The sequence below is a fragment of the Puntigrus tetrazona genome, unplaced genomic scaffold (genome assembly GCF_018831695.1).
Source record: "Puntigrus tetrazona isolate hp1 unplaced genomic scaffold, ASM1883169v1 S000000002, whole genome shotgun sequence".
Lineage (NCBI taxonomy): Eukaryota > Metazoa > Chordata > Actinopteri > Cypriniformes > Cyprinidae > Puntigrus > Puntigrus tetrazona.
The window spans coordinates 524,331-544,657 of NW_025047682.1; the positions used below are offsets into that span (position 1 = coordinate 524,331).

At 36.8% G+C, this 20,327-nt stretch overlaps 1 protein-coding gene across 2 annotated transcripts in view; it reads left to right on the top strand.

Moving 5' to 3' along the window:
* Positions 1-18,791, top strand: part of ksr1a (kinase suppressor of ras 1a) — a 27,712-nt gene extending 8,921 nt beyond the window's left edge. Inside the window, exons 2-20 of one of the 2 annotated variants that reach the window (XM_043229321.1) lie at positions 4,600-4,740; positions 6,637-6,784; positions 6,857-7,328; positions 9,097-9,272; positions 9,676-9,745; positions 9,858-9,941; positions 10,108-10,169; positions 10,245-10,354; positions 10,448-10,616; positions 10,854-10,895; positions 11,778-11,826; positions 11,913-11,976; positions 12,536-13,020; positions 13,097-13,193; positions 14,668-14,801; positions 14,879-15,010; positions 15,094-15,229; positions 16,366-16,499; positions 17,536-18,791. In XM_043229321.1, coding sequence (XP_043085256.1) covers positions 4,600-4,740; positions 6,637-6,784; positions 6,857-7,328; positions 9,097-9,272; positions 9,676-9,745; positions 9,858-9,941; positions 10,108-10,169; positions 10,245-10,354; positions 10,448-10,616; positions 10,854-10,895; positions 11,778-11,826; positions 11,913-11,976; positions 12,536-13,020; positions 13,097-13,193; positions 14,668-14,801; positions 14,879-15,010; positions 15,094-15,229; positions 16,366-16,499; positions 17,536-17,542 — 2,712 coding nt within the window. In that variant the 3' untranslated portion in view covers positions 17,543-18,791. Of the gene's footprint in view, positions 1-4,599; positions 4,741-6,636; positions 6,785-6,856; positions 7,329-9,096; positions 9,273-9,675; positions 9,746-9,857; positions 9,942-10,107; positions 10,170-10,244; positions 10,355-10,447; positions 10,617-10,853; positions 10,896-11,777; positions 11,827-11,912; positions 11,977-12,535; positions 13,021-13,096; positions 13,194-14,667; positions 14,802-14,878; positions 15,011-15,093; positions 15,230-16,365; positions 16,513-17,535 lie in introns of those variants that run through there. The other variant, XM_043229320.1, reaches the window with a different exon arrangement.
* The last annotated feature ends 1,536 nt before the right edge of the window (positions 18,792-20,327 follow it).

Here is a 20,327-nt window from a genome sequence, read left to right on the forward strand (position 1 = left end):
CACATGTTCAGAAAGTAGTCATGGACTTCTTTTATTGTACTCTATTGTCCATTTTTTTAACATTTTAAAGATATCAGTTATAGTTTATAAAACATAGGTAAGTGTAGCAGCTTAAGGTGGTTAATCGATTTTAGAGAATGTGGTAGTTTTGTTGCTCTTACCAGTTCTGACCAGCTTGACCAAGGTGACTATCTATATTAATTATTATGTATGTATATATATATTTTTTAGGACTTTTTGATGAATAGAAGGTTCGAAAGTACAGCAATTATACAAAATAGAAACTTTGTATTATAAATGTCTTTACTTTTTAGGTTAATTTAATGCAACCTTACCATGTAAAACTATAATGTTTTAAATATATATAGATATATATAGTTTCTACTGCTTGTGTTACAGTAGTAGTGGACTACAACAGTAGTCTTAGTATCAGTTGTAAGTATTAGTAGGCCCAATATCTATATTCAGAATTTGTATAGCACCTTTTATAATGGCTATAAAAAGCATTTTAGCTGGAAATGGTTCAGGTTTCTCTTGTGTGTAGTGTGCAGTATATGAGCAACGAGTGAGACCTTGTGCTGTTGAACTGTTGTGAGGCTTTTTTGTTAATGATGAAATCTGAGCGCTGTTAAAAACTCAGACCTCAAGCACTTGACACAAATTTTCATATTGACTGCGATGGATAAAAGCTTTTGAATGGCAGTTAAGCTTTATTGAGTGGAGTGCTCACTGTCCTCTGCGTAATTAGCATTTAGCTGTTAGCAACAGAGCTTTAATTGCTTGTTTATTGGCTCTGACCTCCCACAAGGTGCTTTCAGTTCCCTGTCCTCCTACTCGTGTGACCCCTGACCCCGGCTGGTGTTTGTTCTGCCTTCCGCTACGAGATGCTCGCCTGCAATGCACTTTAGTTGGCTTCTGCCGCGACAGTGTGTTTAAGGTCATTTTCTTTTTTACTGAAATATGCGATTGCAAGTATGTACAAAAGCCGTTTGTGAGTTAATGGCTCTTGAGAGGTTGTCATTGAAGCTGTGATTCACCTATTGAAATACAGTTTTTTTTCTCAGGGCCATGTGTTAGTGTACATAACGGAGATAAAAGACTGAGAACTTTCAGCCAAAAATTCCCCAGTGCAAAGATCTGATCGTTGCATTAACGCAAAGGCCTTCAAGCTGAGCACACACTGAGTCTGGTTGGAGTATGCAAAGATCAGTTTGAGAATGTAGGGATCATGTGTATATTATTTTGAATATATGAGGGACTTTAGGTAGGGATCAGTTTGAGTATGCATGGATCATGGATCACATTAGTGATGTGGATTTACGTTTGATTATGTTTATTTACAGGGTTGTGTGTGTGTAAGAATCCGTTTGTATATTAAGTATTTTTGTAATTAGTTTAAATGTGTGAGTTTTTGGGATCGGTTTGATTATGTGGAGGCCATTTTATGGACAGGTTTGAATATATAGTGATTAGTCTGTGTATGATAGGGATTGGGGTCCCGATATGCTTCAAATGAAATCGAAGACTGAACTAAGATAACGTAATTTCGAACAAAATCAGGCCAAAACAACGTTTTTTGGCAGTTCGGCTCACCAAAGCAAACTTTTGGGGAGTTTGTTTCGACTCCTAAACACTTTTGAGCTACTTCTGGGTGTGTTCTTAAACTACATCTACGAATTTAAACTACGAATTTAAATTTTATACAATAAATACACCTTTGTTTTTATCAAACTTATAGGTTATGTGTGAGCGCTGCGAGTCATGTTAACATTAATCTGCACCCCAAAATGTTCAGAAACAGTATATTGAGTTGATATTAAGTATATTGTGATTCGTTTTTAATGATTAGTATTTAGTGATTGGTCTGAAAATACACTGATAAGTTCAAGTATGTGGACTTGATTTTAAGTATATAGAGATCAGTTTGACTATGCAATGGATCAGTTTGAGTATACAGGAATCAGTTTAGGAATATAGCCATCATCATAAGAATATATTGATTGGTTTTCAATTTCGCAGTGATCATTTTAAGCATGTAGGCAGTATTTTTAATTATGTAATGATTGGTTTGAGTATCTAGAGATCAGTCTGTGTATACTGTTAAACTTTGTGGACTTGAAGCATATAGAAATCAGCTTGAGTATGCAAGGGATCAGTCTGAGTATAAGCCATTTTAAGTATAAATTGATTGGTTTGAGTATTTATTGATCAGTCTAGTCTCCGCCTCAGAGGTCATGCCCATGGAAAATCGGATTAACTTCTAAAGCATATGGCACACAAATGTGGAAAAACTTCAGAAGTTTCAAAGTAGCAATCAAACTGGTGAATTATACTGGATTTCCGGGTGATGTGTTTCACGTTCTTTAACGTTCCTTCAGGAAACAAAGATGCTGTGACGCTGAAATCCTCGTGAAAGAAGAAAGCTGTCGTGTTTAGAAGGGATCGGTTTAAGCATGGACATAATTTTAAGTACATAAAGATCAGTTTGAGTATATAATGATCAGTCTGACTAGGCAAGTGTTCAGTTTAAGAATGTCATCATTTTAAGTATATAATGATTGGGTTCAGTATTTAGTGATCAGTCTAAGTATGCAAGGGATCAGTTTAAGTATGTAGGCATCTTTTTTATGTATATAAAGATCAGTTTAGTTATAGAGTTTATTAAATCAATTAAAAGTCAATCGGGGTAAGATTTTGGCATCAGTTTAAAAGTACGAAGGTCTTTTTAAACATGCAGGCAAGCATATACGTATCAGTTTATATATTCTGTGTGTATATGTTACTGTGTCTGGTAATGATGATTACGGCTGCTGTTTAATGCATGTGTAAGCGTGCTGTTCTCATTAAATCAGTGATTGCAGGCGGCCTCAGTGGGATGGGGGGCGGCGGAGGGGGAAGTGTGAAAGGATGACTCGTTTTATGGCCATCGGCCTCATGGTAACGGGTCTCTGTGCGTCAGTGAGCCGCTGACCTGAACTGTCACAGCAGGTGAGCCCTCCTCTCACCCTACCCCCTCGTTCACTCTCTCGGTCCCACTATTTCCCCCCTTCTCTTCTTTCTGTCTCACTGCGTCATCAGCGCTTCTGTTCTGCTGAGGTGTCCATGCGGCCCATCCAGGAAGCTGGATATAAGCGGAACGGGGGAATAGGTGTGGTTTTTTGAGTGTATCGGTGAATTAGAGGTGGGTCAGCATTCTGCACAGAGCTGGAAAATTCCTCCCGCATAGGCCAGCGTGGTGTGTTTGTGAAAGATTTGGAAGCGTGTTTATTATCCAGAACAGGGGGGCAAAATCCCGCAGCCCGGTGCAAACGGCGGCGTGCGCAGCTGGAAGCAGACATCGACGGTCGCGTTCAACGAGACGGGTTGCCGTCTTAGCCTCGGCGTGAACTCTGCGTCTCGTGGAGCTGTGATGTCAGAACGCTCCCGCCGTCAGCACAGTGTTCTGATGACACTCGGTTGCCATGCCAGCAGTGCAGTCGCCCCCATGAGGAGGGCTGCAGCTCCCTTCCATATAATAACAGTTATTTATAGCTGACAGCCCTGTTTGCTGAAGGGGAGCACAAAAAAAAGAGAGGGAGAGAAAATCCAGTCAGATTTCAAACTGCGTGCATTCTGATGCCGTGTTATTTATCAGACTTGCAGGTGCTGTGGTTTAATGGCGACTGATGCTGAAGTCTGGCTGATGAGAGACACTGCAGTAATGCATAGCTTTGGATCTGTGTTCATTTTGACATATATGTCACTGATTAATTCATGTAGTGGAATGACACGGCTATCCTGAAAAACATGGATTATTAGATTTTTTTTATGTTTTGTTATACAATTTGTTTTGCACTGCTTATGTAATATATAAGAATGTAATAATATATGAGAAATGCATATATAAATACATATATTGATATATTTTGTGTATATTTACGTGTATTTACAGGTCTATGTTTAAATTAATATAATTTATATTATAAATAAATATATTTAAAATATCAAAATAACATCTTTCTATGAAATATATACATGACTTTGTATAAATTTATATCACACACATACATATATATATATATATATATATATATATATATATATATATATATATATATATATATATATATGTGTGTGTGTATATATATATATATATATATATATATATATATATATATATATATATATATAATATTTAAAAAAAAACTATTTTAAAAAATGCTGAAACGAAACCATTCAATTCCACCTAAACAACAGTTAATTATACAAAATTATGGAAGAAGGGTTATAAAGCAAGTCTTTTAATAACATGTTATTGAAGAAATGTTTTTTGACAGTTGAGATAAGCGGTTTCAAAATTTAGCTCAGCTGAGTAATGACCTCTACAATTTCATACCCACATCAATTAAAACTTAACTGAACTTATGTGCATCTGTATATTATGTGCATGTGTCTATCATGAGTTCTATCATATTCATGTAACAGTTTTCTGATGAGCTTTATGTAAAATTATTCTTTGGTTGTACATCAGAACATCAGAGCCAATAAAGGCCTCTAACAGACCCCGCCCCCCTAGACGGCCCCTCCCTCATCTGCTTTGTGCTCTGCTGCCCCCTGCAGGTCAAGCTCATGAAGTACATCTGTAAACAGCTGCAGTGTAAGCAGAAGGTGCCAGACACAGAAAGGCCGCTGGCCCTAAACAGCTACCCACGGCTGGAGGACTGGTTACGCACCATCAACGTCAGACCTGAGCTCATAGTGGTAACGTGTATTGTGTTTTTTTTGGAGAAGAGGGAATATTCCTGTATGTATTCAATACTTTGATAATGATAATTCAGTACTTTGATCATTTTGAAGCAAGGTGACTCTCAGAAAGTCATTCAGTGGTCATATTTGTCTGGAAAATATTTCATATCAAAATTAATTAATTATTTAAAAATGTCAAAAAGTAATAATAAACCATAAAACAAGTTATTATAGAAGTAATGTATTTTCAGCTAAATTCGTATCTGGTGTTTTTGTAATTGTCATGTCATTGTTCTTTATTTTATAATATTGTGTGTTAATATAATGTGGCCTACCATGCATGTTTTTGATTACTAGAATGAATGTAACAAAAAAAGGAAAGAAATGGTTTTATTTTTCAAAATCATATTCCACACTGAAATTGCTTTTTTCTTTGCATAGAAAAAAAGAATACATTTTAATATTTTACATATGTATATAATTTTATATATACTGTATGTCAGATCTTCCTCTAGGAGTGTGTGACACTGGACTCAAATCCTCTTATATATTCACAAAAAAAGAGAGTGTATGAGCGAGGATATGTTTTTTGTGTGTGTTTTATGCTTTGTAGTTCAATATCCTTGAGTAAAGCTGAGGAATTAGAAAATCTGCTGTGTTTTGGCAGTTTGGCCACAGCCACATTCCCAGCAGACCCGAGATACACCAACTCTAATTACCCAGCATGCTGAGTCAGCCTCTCTCTCTCTCTCTCTCTCTCTCTCTCTCTGACACTGCTCTACTCCTACATTACATAGCATCCATTCTCACTGACAGCAGTGGACTTTCCTCATTTTATTCTGCTCAGCTAAATCAGTTGCGTATGTGCAGTGCATTACTGTATGTTGCATTCATGTCATTTGATTTTAGAATTGCTTTTTTACTTCCCCACATCCTACCCTGTGCTCTCCATTATGAATGGTATTGAACACGGCATGAAGCCCAAAAAAGAAATTGGTTTGTGAGATTTACTGCATATTTACAATATGACTGTGTGAGTCCAGTGTCACAAGCTACTCACTTCAAAACAATCAAACAGGTTTGTAATTAGGGAATCAGATTAATTCATTTTAAGAGGTCACGTGTCCTGGGATTTGAAGAGTTTTGTGTGTCCAGTTAAGGACATGTCAGCAACTTGCTGATGTCTTTAAGATACGTGTTTCCTTATTTAAGAGTAAACATGTTTCAGAATAGACAAACGGCAACATTTAGAAAGAGGCAACATGCAAACATTTTTAGTTTTTGAAAGTCTCTCAGGCTCAACAAAATTGCCTTTTATTTGATTAATATTTTTACATTTTAGGTTTTAAAATGTAATATATTATTCACGACAAGTTTCAGTGTCACATGGTTTTCAGAAATCATTCTAACATGCTATTTTAGTGCTTAAGAAACCTTTCAGTTGGGCTGCTTGTTTTTGGAAACCATAAACCTTTACTTTCACTTTTGATGAATTTAATGCCTCATTGTTAAATAAAATATAGTAAGAAATAAAAAATACTCGGTGATGCATGTTGTTAATACATTTCTCTAGACTTCATTTTTTTTTTTATATTCTTTGTCCTTTCCTATCAAAACGCTTGCTTTGGATGCTCAGAAATCGAACCTGATCATAATTTTTTTTTTTTTATGATGCATGCTGGTTTCAGCTGCAGTTTCTCAAGTGTGAGGTCATATTTTTTTTTTTACACATGAAAATTTCAAGCTCAGCATGCAATGACTTACATTTTACACCAGTGCAAATTAATAAAAAATTTTTTATCAAAATCTAATAGTGACTTTTCTGATGATGTAACCAATCAAATCTATGTTATTGCCCTCACATTTTTCAGGTTTACATTTTTACCATTCTCTTCCTCTGGCTCTTATCAGGCAGTGAATGTGAAGCTGTCATTGGATGCGCTGCTGCAGATGCCCGGCGGTCAGGTGAGGGAAACCATGAGACGGCTGGGCTCTAGTTCAGAGGACTGCACCAGGCTGTGCGCTGCCCTCAACTGTTTAAAGAGTGCCTCTGAGTCAGGTGAGCGCTTATCCCTGAGATTCACCCAATACTAGATATCTTCTGAGTTGACTATGATTTTCAAACCTTCAGGGGAGTTTAAAGAGGATAGCGGTTGTTGGTTCTCCGAGCCCATGAGACGAGACAGTGGCGGCTTGACCCCAGTGGACCAAATTCCCTTACTAGGAGGTTCCATGCGCCCCCACAGCCCTTCCCCTCTGGCCCGGCCCATGACCACACCTTCCACCCCCTCTACGCCCCTCACCACCTGCCCATACCCCCGCTACATCCTGTCGCCCGGCGAGGCTCACATTTATCACGGTTACGCAGAGAGTCTGACAGACCCCAGCCCATACTACACCTCCCGTCCCGTCAGACTCCACGGACACACCTCGACTCCACCCATAACCCCGCCCTCCCGGAGGAGACACCGCCTCAAGCCTCCCTGCACACCACCTCCACCGTCCCGCAAAGTTTTGCACCTCCTCCCAAACATCACTCTGACCCGCAGCAAAAGCCACGAGAGTCAGCTCGGCCACCGCATCGAAGACACGCCCACTAACAAGTAAGTCTTCGCTGCTTGGTCTACAGAAGTTCAAAATAGCGTTCAAAAAAAAGTCTATTTCTAATGTGTGTCTGGTTTTATGGTTTTCTAAGTGTTAAAGGGTTAAAATTCTGTCAGTAATTACTCTTGTTGTTCCAAACCCATAAGATTTTTTATTTCTTTATTTTTGTTGAAATCGGAGAGCTATCTGACCCTCTATAGAAAGCAACTGAAATGATCCTAGGTACAGAAATATAGTAAATGCGTAGTTAAAACAGTCCATGTGACATCAGAGACTCAACTTCTGTTTTTCAACGCTTTTTTTCGCAAAGAAAACAAAAATAACATAATTTACTCAACCGTTCTTCTCCCCCGAGATACGTCTTCCGCTATTTTAGAGAGTATCAAAACGCATGCGTACGCTTCCCCCTGAGTGTAAACAGCGCTTATTACGCAAATTATGTTATTTTTGTTTTATTTGCATGACAAAAGTGTTCTCGTAGTGTTGCAAAACTAAAGTTCAGCCTCTGATGTCTCATATACTGTTTTATGTATTTACTACGTTTTTGGACCTGGGGTTATTTCGGTTGTGTTGCTGTCTGTGGGGGGTCAGATAGCTCTCTGATTTCATAAAAAAATATCTTCATTTGTGTTCCGAAGACGAACGAAGGTCTTTCGTGTTTGGAAGGACACGAGTATGAGTAATTGATGACAGAATTATAATTTTGGGGTGAACTAACCCTGTGTTTTCGTAAGTCATGCCTGTTTCCATGCAGTGACTAATAGCAATCTGTGATGATGTGAAAACCAATAACGCCAACAATGTGACCACAGAATAACGACGCTCTACTTGCCGGCTGTTTCATGACATTTTTGTTGGTATTTGCTCAATATGGGCTTGTCAACAGTTGATTCTGATATTTAGCGTTCAATATATTAGTCAAAATTTATCTTATAATATATGTGCATGTACTGTGTATATTTATTGTGCATATATATATATATATATATATATATATATATATACACACACATACAGTATATAATTTAAAAATATTTTATATCTAAATTTATATCCATATAATTTATTTTATATATAAATTAGTGCTGTCAAACTATTATATTTACTATGTATATATAAATACACAAACCATGCATGCATATATTTAGAAAAATGTTAAATTTATGTATTAAATATATTTATATATAATGTAAAATATATGAATGTAAATATATATTATATATGTAAATATATGTTAGTATTTTCAAATTATTACTATATTATTGTACATAGTAAATATACAGATTATACATATATTATCTTAACAAGTTTTGGTTATGATCATTTGACATCACTAAAATAAATAAACAGTATGAATTCCTTTTATATATAAATTTTAATATAACTTATTAAATGATCCTTAAATGATGGACTACATAATGATGGAAAACAAGTGTCCAGCTTGCATGGAAACATCAATTTTGAAACTATATTTTATATTATATTATATATTTATGTTATGTTATGTTATATTATATTATATTGCATGACTAATGTAAAGAGAGAGAGAAGAATACAGAAAGAGAATACACTATTATGAATACATTTTTTTTAAAGTCATAATTACATTTGTCATTGGATAAATGTATATTTGACACCATGTTTTTTCTAAATTTACAAAAATATTTTTTATAACAGGAGATGTTTCATGAAAAAGCAGACTCAACTTGTGCAATTAATCTCAAATTAGCCAGATATCTGATATTGACTGTCTTTCCTTGTTCTTAGGTGCATGAAGAAAAACAAGCTGTTTCTGAACGTCCAGATAAATGGAAACGGTTGTGAGGACTCTCCATCTCGCTCGCCCACTCTCTCCGCGCGGACCCCTGGGGCAGCACCCGCCACGGCCCCGTACACATTGCCAGGCACTCCTACACTACAGGAAGAGCACATCGGCCTGCGGAGTGAGTTCAACAGCACAATTACAGCATTTCAAAGACAAATGCACGGTTCTTGACTGAGCAGATCTGTAGTTCAAATAGACCAGACTGCAGTGAAGTGCCTTGTGAATGCTGATCAGACTGAGGTCACAGTTCAACCTCTCAGAGTGAAGAGGAAGCTCTCACCTGCGTTCTACACACTCAAGTACTCCTGCTATCGCCGACGGTTTGAATGATTCACCAGCAGCACTTTGTGAAAGCGCAGCTGTTTACTGAGAGTTTGCTACTGAGTCTAGACAAGTGTTTGTTGTGTTTTGGAGGTTCGGTATATCTGGTGGTTTTGTTATGTCTGAAAGCGTGCATAGAGATACTTACTTAATTGAAGTCTCTCATTTAAACTGTCTGTCTCTGTTCTGTTGCTCTCTAGATAATGTTACTGTCCACCGCAGCTCACCTCAGGCTTTGCGGAGAGACATCGGGCTGGCTGTCACTCACAGGTAACCCCGCCTCCTATGCGTTCATTTATTTAACAAAATAGGTGGAAATGATTGTTGAATTCTGTCCCAGTGACATAAAGACGTTTCTGTGTGTGTGTGTTTGTGTCTATAGGTTTTCTACAAAGTCATGGCTCTCCCAGACATGTCAAGTGTGCCAGAAAAATATGATCTTTGGGGTCAAATGCAAACACTGCAGGTAAGTAAAAACAAGTACTTAAAGGCTCTATAGCCTGTAAATGTTCTTAGCTAGTTTGGGGGTTTCCCCCATGAAAACCACACTTATTAACCGCTATTGTCTTTGCATCTTCAGAGTAAACAATGTGAGCATCACACATCCATATCTCATCTTATCCCCCCCGTAGGTTAAAGTGTCACAACAAATGCACTAAAGAAGCTCCACCCTGCAGAATCTCCTTCTTGCCCAGTAAGATTCTCTCATCTGTTGCTCAGATATAAGAACACCAATAATGTGTTTCTAATAATTGAATGCATCTCTCAGTCACAAAGATTCGTAGGACTGAGTCTGTACCCTCAGACATCAACAACCCCGTGGACCGTCCACCCGAAGCACCACAGTTCGGGACACTACCGAAAGCAATAACAAAGAAGGTACCGATTCCTCTTTTGGTTTTGTAGTATGCGCTATATATAATACATAATTCGAAACAATTCTGCTGCATTAATATGGTTAATTTTTGGCAGGATCAACCTCCGGCGCTGAATCAGCTGGACTCAAGCAGCAATCCATCCTCCACAACTTCCTCTACGCCTTCATCTCCCGCCCCCTTCCAGCAGAGCAATCCTCCAAGCGTAACCCCGCCCCCAAACCCCTCCCCAAAGGGCCACCGTGACAACCGCTTCCACTTTCCAGGTAAGCGCCTGTAAACACTGACACTGCAATAAACAAGCTCATTAATACGAATTAATACGTAACACACACATCTGAATTAATCCCAGGTCAAACAAAACGCTTATATTCGGGACTCTTTATCTGCATGTAACACTGTAACACAAGGCATAATCGGACTTCACCATTAACCCCAGACTGTTTCTCTGTCTGCTTCCTGCCTGTCCTCTTCTCTTCCTGTCTTCCTCTTGTGTGGCAAAGCTGCATGTTATTTTCAGCACCGCCAGCAGTTCATCTTCCCTGGTGAGTTAACAAACATAGCGCCATCTGACTGTATTTCAGCAGTTATACATTAAATAGTGATCAAATAAACAAATGTATCAAAATATATAAAAAGCATTGTTATAATGCACTTATATATGCATATATTGTCTCACATTATGTTGGTGAACAGAAAAGACCAATGTCTAATGACTTTAGAACTACTTGTTAACTAAAACAAACAAATAATAATAATAAAGTTTGAAATAAAGTTCAAATATTAAGCTTAAAAAGTTTTTGCAAACATGAAAAATACAAAATGAAAATTAAATGTGAATTTGAAAATCATAAAAACGTTGCCCTGACAACTAAGCAAAAAATATTAAAAACGAAAATGTAAATAAACTTAAAAGGAAAGGAAATGTAAAATAGTAATACATACTATAATAGCACACTTAAACTACATGTTATTCTAAAAATAATTTGATGATCCATTAACACCACATTTACAGGTGTAAGAACTATAAAGTACCTCAATCTACTTTTTAGCAGGATCTTATAAAATTCTATTGATTCCTTGTCTAAAACAATAAAATTCAGCAGATTTTCAGCCGAGGAATTGCTAGCATTGACCCCAGCACATCATTTCATCCACTTTACAGTGAACTGAAAATCTGAGCAATGCCTAAAGTAATGTGCTTTGCATGTTTTGCATGCCGGGCTTTGGTTTGGTTTTGCTCAAGAGTGATTTATTGTGACATGAGCTGCACCCTGCTGGTGATTCGTGGTGCTGCATGTTACATTCAGCAATAATAATATAAGTAATGGTGTATCTGCACAACTGTAAATAACACGTTTACAAAGTGGTGAAATTATTCTTTAAAACACGACAAGCCGGTCAATGCTTTCATATGTCTTTCACAGATGTGTGCAGTTCCAGCCTCCTTCATTCAGATGGACTTCCAGATACAGTGTAAGTCACAATAAAATGCTCAGAATCATAAATATACCTGTTCTGCATTCAGCCACAGTGACAGATAAATATGTAATTTTACACAGTAACGAGATTGATCCATCAGTGGAGGAGATGCACGCGGAACAAGACGAGGAAGATGACCGAGAGGTGAGACAATGAATCTGATTTAAAGCTGGAATATAGTTATAATATAATAATATAATATATATTTATATGGTTAGGGCTGCGCAATTAATCACATTTCTAATTGCAATTACAATAATGTATGCCACAATTACATAATCGTTCAAAGCAGCAATAAATTGTTCAAAATCCACTTTCATTATTCTGTGTGCTTACGATGTTTTTTTCTTTCTACATGTTATCTTAAGGGTTTTTGCATTGTTTTATTTTTAGTATAGCATTATAATACTATGCATATTTGTACTTTTTTATTTAAAGGGGAAACCAATCAGATGTATAGTTCACATTTCAGCCTCATCACTATAGAAAATAAGTTTTTCAGTTCAGTTTATTTTCATCTAAAAAGCATGCGGTTGCTTCAAGCAATGGTATGGTATAAATATTGGTATAAATATTATGCTTTTTGTCATAATGCTGCTCTAATAAGAGTGTATACTAGGCACAGTTTTAATTCTGTAACCATTTACGTGCCTCAAGCTACTCTTCCAGAGAAAAATCATTGTGGTTGTTTCCTCTCGTCTAGGAACTTGAGGAAGAAGAAGAAATAGAAGCAGAGGAGGAAGAAGATGTAGCAGCGGAGGAGGAAGACGAAGAGGAAGAGCTGGAAGACGAAGAGGAGGAGGATATGGAAGAGCTGAACCACGGCTCAGAAGGAGAGTGTGAAGGAGACGAGCTGGACGACCTGCCCAGCACTCGAGGAGGAACTCACTGGAAAGGTCCCATCTCTCGTAAGGCCAGCCAGACCAGCGTCTACCTGCAGGAGTGGGACATTCCCTTCGAGCAGCTGGATCTCGGCGAGCTCATCGGGAAGGGTCGCTGGGGTCGGGTCCATCGAGGCCGCTGGCACGGAGAGGTGGCCATCCGACTCCTGGAGATCGACGGAAACAACCAAGACCACCTGAAGCTCTTCAAGAAGGAGGTGATGAACTACAGACAGACGCGCCACGAGAACGTGGTCCTCTTCATGGGAGCTTGCATGGCTCCTCCTCATCTCGCCATCATTACCAGGTAGGGTCTCAAACTTCTGAGCCTGGCAAGCGGTCGAGAAATTGTCGCTGACAAGCACGTCTTCATTTCCCCTCAGCTTCTGCAAAGGCCGGACGTTATATTCTGTCGTGAGGGACACGAAAAACACGCTGGACATCAATAAGACTCGGCAGATTGCGCAGGAGATTGTGAAGGTAGTGTTTGCGTGTTCGTCGTGGCTGGGCTTGAATGGTGGTGAATGGAAACTACAACAAATATCATTTTTCTGTTCCTGTTTGCTGTAATAGCTTTCTAATAATCTTTAATAATCGGTTTCTATGACTGTCTATGAGGTTGATTATATTGGTCAGAAGGCACAATATGTCAAATTTGTCATTATTGCTACTGTATTAGAAACACTCATGCAGCAGCATTAAATAGTTTTCTGTAATTTAATGCTAAGGTAATAAAAGTGTTATACATGTACACTAGCAGTCAGTTTGGAACACTGAAAAAATGCTTTTCTAGCTTGGATTTTTTTATTTGTCTTGTTTCCAGAAATTCGTAAGTGAAGAATTTTCTAGACAAGTAAAAATTATTAGTTTTAGTTTTTGCTTGGAACAAGAAAAATGATCTGTCAGTGGGGTAAGCAGAATAATCTTATTTCAAACAGAAAACAAGACTATAGTTTTTACTTGTCTAGAAAATAATATTTATTATTATCAGTGTTTTATTGATATATATATATATATATATATATATATATATATATATATATATATATATATATATATATATATATATATATATAATATATTTTTGTAGAAAGCATAAACGATAGATTCTTGGAGCTGAAAAATCAAAAGAACAGAATTTATTTGACAGAAATCCTTTGTTAATCTTTTGAATGGTGCATCGCAGTTTAAACAAAATATTAAGGAACAAAAATCTTTTGATCAAACCAGATGGGTGCTAGATATTCAGCTTTGCATCGCAAGATTAAAAATACATTATTTTAAAATGATATGATATGATATTATATTATATTAAATATAAAAATTTGAAAAACAATACTTATAAATTGCAATAATGTTCTATAATATTACAGTTTTCACTGCATCGAGTGAATGCAGTCTAGGTAAGCATAAGACACTTTAAAAAACAATCTTAATTTATCAAAACTTTGACCACTAGTGTATATTATGTTAAAATATGAAACAACTTTGCTAGATAGATTCATAAAGGTAATAATTGTCAATCAATCATTTTCAATCATTTTTATTTATATAGCGCTTTTAACAACATAGGTTGCATCAAAGCACTGTACAGTATAATGACAGGGATGTATAATGACAGGGATGTATAATGACGAGAGTGACCAATTTCTTATTAAATGCAGAGACGGTCTCTGTAGTCAATTCAACGATAGTCACTAGAAGTTAAGGGTCCCCAACCAAGCAAGCCAGAGGCGACAGCGGCAAGGAAACAAAACCCCATGCATACAGAATGGAGAAAAAAAAACCTTGGGAGAAACCAGACTCAGTTGGGGTCAGTTCTCCTCTGACTGGACGCCCAGCACTTAACTTCCAGTTCAATTTTAAACGCAGCTGTGTCAGGTAGTGTAAATGACTTAGTGTGTGCGTGTGCGTGTGTACGAGTCACGTCTTGCTTGTGTTTCCTGTATTTCAGGGAATGGGCTATCTTCATGCTAAGGGCATCGTTCACAAAGACCTTAAATCGAAAAACGTCTTTCATGACACCAACAAAGTAGTCATCACTGACTTTGGCCTTTTCGGGATCTCTGGAGTGGTACAGGAGGGCCGGTACGTCACTGCGTTACTCTTGATAACATGGTCTGTTACCCTAAGCCTGTGGTTTAAAGGGTGTCTTGTGTCTTTAGACGTGAAAACGAGCTGAAGCTTCCTCACGGGTGGATCTGTTATTTGGCTCCAGAAATCGTGCGGAAAATGAGTCCCGGAAACAACGAGGACAGACTCCCGTTTTCTAATGCTGCTGATGTTTATGCCTTTGGGTGAGAAATATACTCGACTTCAGACATAATTCTTCCCCAAATAGTCCTGCGTTGACCTGCCGCCTTTATCTGCTCTCTTTCAGCACCATCTGGTACGAGCTGCAGGCGAGAGACTGGCCCATCACCAGTCAGCCCGTAGAGGCCACCATCTGGCAGGTGGGCAGTGGAGAGGGCATCAGGAGGGTCCTGGCAGAGATCAACCTGGGAAAAGAGGTCACGGTGAGTGCCACATTTTAAGTCTATTTTTTTAATTGTCACATGCTCAGTGGAATGGCGGTGAAATTATGCTGCTCCACTCCACTTCTCACGCCAAGAGTGGAACCCAGAGCGCCTGGGTGAAGTGGGTCATGTGACAGCTAAACCATATCGGATATTTGTTATATTATTATTAATAATAATACTTTTACGCATTATGAAGAATCAATTATGATTGATTAACGTTAATTATTCTGATTACTTGTTTATTTATTTTTTGCTTTTCCACAGCTCGAGCACTAGTTATATTAGTAAATATAATTAGATTAACTTCCAATACAAATTAAAGAATAGTATTATTTATAAATACCAGAAATATACAGAAATAGCATAAAAATGGATGCCATTGTTTATTGTAATTGTACACTACCAGAAAAAAGAATTCTCTCCTGCTTACTAAGCATGCATTTATTTGATGTAAAATACTGAAAAAGCAGTAATATTATGAAATGTTTTTACTATTTGAAATAACTGCTTTCTGTGTGAACATATTTTAAAATGTAATTTATTTTTGTGATCAAAGCTACATTTTCAGCATCATTAATCTAAGAGAAATTATCGAAATTAATACTTCGATTTAGCAAGGATGTATTAAATTTATCAGAAGTGGTGGTGATAAACTTTCAAATAACAGAATTTCTTCTGAACTTTCTTTTCCTCAAAGAAATCGGAAAAAAGTCTACTCTGCTGTTTTCAAAACAAAATTTTAATTTTAAATTTTAGTTTAAATGCCAATTAATTTTGCATTTTAAAATGCGAATAGTTGTTTTAAATAGTACAATTATTTCTCAGTTTTGCTGTCTTTTGGATCTATCAAATGCAGGTTTGCTGAGCAGAAGACAATTCTTTAAAAAACATGAAAAAACTATTGATTGGTAGTGTATTTTATCGCTAGCCAATGTGAAAAATGTATGAATTTCTAAGTTTATGAAACGTATTAATTTATTTCGATTTAATTTCATGGTTTATTACAATTAGCTTATAATTTGAACGCTATCTTATAATTTGGCCAAAATGGGGTATCTTAGATGTTCTCCTTGTAAAAACCATTCCAAGGTCAGCTGTTTGTGCTGACTGCTTGATTCCTGTCTGTCCCACAGGAGATTCTGTCTGCCTGCTGGTCATATGACGCTCGTAATCGGCCCACGTTCACGCAGCTGGCCGACATGCTGGAGAAACTGCCCAAACTCAACCGCCGCCTGTCTCATCCTGGGCACTTCTGGAAGTCTGCAGAGTACGTATCCTAGAATCTGGCACACTGTGAAAAGAGAGCGAACAGGTGGTAGAAACCTGCACAGTCTGCACAAACGACGGCGAAGATGACCTCAGAGACATCGCAATGAATCAAATGTGTTGTTTGTTTGGTTACTTTCTGTCTGACCTTCTCTTCACTTAGAGTATTTTTATCTTGTTCAGTAGCAGCATCTGTCTCGCATGCAGGAGAGCAGTATCAGCACTTGTAACAGCATAGGGAGACTTTTAAACTAGAAAAATAATCCCATTATCACAACAGTGTTACAGTAAAATAACACACACATAATATAAAACTATTAGTTGTTGTATTTAATACAAATATAATATAACTTGTGTTTTTACTTTTTTTTGTTTATTGTATTTGTACTTTTTTGCATTATTATCGTATTTTTTTTCAAAAATAGCCTAAAATGCTGACAAGACATTAAATAAAAAGATACTACTACTACTACTAAATGCAAATATGTGTTTAATAACAACATAATTATAATTAAATCCCATTATTATTAGTAGTAGTAATGTAAATAATAAATACAACAATCACAATAAATTCTTATTATTAATAATAATAATAAATAATTATTGTGCAATAATAAGCTATTGTTTTATTATTTATTATTTATATAGTATGATATTTATATAGACAATCATAACACGCACACTCATAAATTAGTACAGGTAGTATTTAATAATATTCTAACATAGAAATAATAATAATTATTAGTAGGATAATAACAGTGATTATTAATATTTGTAATTGTTTTTATATATGAATGTATTACTGCAAAATAATTATTCTTATATTAATTAATATTATTATTTTATATATTTATAAATAAATATTGCTTCACTCATCACTGTAGCTTCCATCCTTAGAGCGCTTTACGACCAACGAAAATGATTCAACAAATTCGTTCTCACTGCTAACTTCCTCTCCAGCTGTAAATTCATAACTTTAGAACTATCGGTTTCTCTCTCTAATCTGTTTCTCTGTCTGTCGTTATTTCTTGTCGTAGGTTGTAGCCGCGTGCCTGAAACACGAGCAATGCAAAACACAATTCCTGGCTCTGCCTTGCATGCCTGCTGAAAGCCTGACCTCTTCTGGACTTACAAACTAACATCGCCTGCTCTTCCGTCTCTAACTTTCTTTGGTTCTGTGGGTGTTTGGGATGGGGGACTGCGGTGGGCGATGTGTAAAACGAAATGCTTTGCCTTTTTTATTCCTCTTCCTATTATTATTTCCGGAGTGTGCGACTGGTTCTCTCTTTCTCCTCCAGTTGTTGACGTCACGTGACCCGTTTTTCCCGCTGGATTTGCAGGATTCAATGACACTACGATGAAGATGTTCTCTTTCTCTCTCTCTCTTTTTCTCTCTCTCTCCCTCTCCTGTGGTCTTGGTGCCTCTTAGTCCTGTGTGACATGCGCTGATTCTGTCTCTGATTGGCTCGTCTGGTTCATGCTAACACACCTTTAGTTGTCACTCTTCCTCCATGGTGTCCGATAGTAGACGTTTTGTTTCACAAATGATAATGTTCTTGATGGAAAGTTATTGAGCTGTGAGGGTCTAACAAAATGTGGTGCTCGAGTCACATAAGGGCCCTTTCTGAGAACAGATTGCGAAATTGAGCCAAAGAGAAGCGATGTGCGTCTTCTCACCCGACTGCAGGGCCTGAATTTTCCACGAAGATGATGTTGACCGTTTGTATTGAAGCGAGATATCGATGAACCCAGCAGAACTGTGTTCCATAAGTTGTGTAAACATGAACTCTCATGCGTGTTTGTGTGTAACGTGCGTGTTTGTAACGTTGTGTATGTGGAAGGGTGTGTGTTTGTTTGTTCTGTGAAAGACTGGACTTTGTGGTTTGGAAATATCAATGACGATGTAAAATATTTATGTATAAATATGGTTTATTTATTGTACAGTCAATGAACAGAATTCTTTTAATATTTATATGGACATTTTATATAAATATAAATAAATTATATATATATATATATATATATATATATATATATATATATATATATATATATATATATATATATATGTACATCATGACATTTTGAATAGGTACTGCTGTGCTATCCCAGATGTAAATATTCTTTATATTTTTTCATGTAACAAAACAAAAACAAAACAACTAAACAAAAAAACATGGAAAACTTTTTTTAGAATGGGTCGATACATGTCATGTACAGTCATATTTTTGTATTGCATGTGGCTACTGTGTTCTCATCCTTGAAAGACAATAAAATCAAGCTTGTCACGTGACTGTGGTCAAATCTATGCACGTTACCTCAGGGATTCTGGGACGGAATGAAATGTGATTATGGAGATATTACAGCATGAATTGTTTCTGATATTGCACAGAACTTGTCTAAAGCTGAATTACACAAGCGCGTGTTTTAAACATCCTACATTAAATGAATTTTCCGGGTTGGGAAAGTGTATCCAAATAATTACTGAAAAACCTGTATTAGTCAGACACTCTTCTGAATATTTTTTGACAAGTGTAGGCTACAACAATTACCTTATTACCTAATTATTACGACTAATGTCCATCTAATTGAGCACAATTCTGTTTTGATGTTATAATGATGAAACCGTCTTGTAGATGTGAAACTTCATTTGTGAAAGAAAAGTTCAAAATAATGATTTCTCTCAGTTGTTATACCAGTAATGACCTGTAGAGGCCAGGGTTACACTGTCTCGCTGAGGAAAATCCAACCCATAACTGGAAAAGGTGTCAGGGCTATCAGTGCACACACAACTTCACCAGCACCGTGAGGCCCTTCGTATCACTTTGTTCTTTAAAAATAATTTCCTCTTTCAAAGCTAGAACTATATCATGTAACACCTGAGTGATGCAGGCCCCTCAGTGTCTGTGCAAGATAAAACCCTGCCGTTTAATATATAGATTATAATGCTTTTTTTGTTTTATTTGATGTTTTATATATATCGAGAAATATGGCCTATGCTTAGAGAACAGTGAAGTTTGCATGCTTTTATATTACAGCATTCAACTGTAAGAGAGTAAATGAACTGGCAAAAACACTTCGAACCCAGCGTCATGCTGCCAGCAGCAGTCCATACTCTCGTGAGGTCTGCAGACTCTTGAGAAACTGTCCATTCACTGTTTCCACTGCAGAGGTTTGAGCTCCGGGGCTCTTCACAAAGGTTTTCTTTGTGTCTCGAGGCAGCTTCTAATTTCTCTGTGTCTGAGAGCGTTCACTGTTCTCCGTTGAACATGCTGTTTCCTGCATCTCTTTGAGTTTTACTCCCCTCACACTGCCTGCAACAAGCTGCTCTTTCTTCTGCTCCGTCTCCCTCCCTCTCTCTCTGCCTTTCCCAAAATTCATAAATCTGTTTCCTTTACAGCATGTGACTGTAAAATGCCTAAATGTGAGAGAGATGGCCTGCTTTTAGACAGAGGGTTATTAAAACATTACTTTTTTAACATTACACAAGAACTGATATTCAAGTTACATTTTTCTTTTTTTTTTAAATAAATTGTTTTAGAAGTTCAGAAAGTTCTAGATGAGGGATTGTTATATTTAGAGCTAATATGAACACTGTGTTTATTTCTAAATAATCATTAAAGTAATTTCCTGGTTTGTGTTCCTTGTGTTTCTCTCTCTTTCTATGTATTCCTGTATTTCATTTTTTATAGTATAGTATACTTCTCCCCAATTAATTTTACGACTTTTATTGACTTGACGTTACAGATTGCAATATTGTATAAGTAACATTGCATAAGTATTCATACCCTTAACTAAAAATGTAGCTGAAGCATCTTTACAGTCTTTT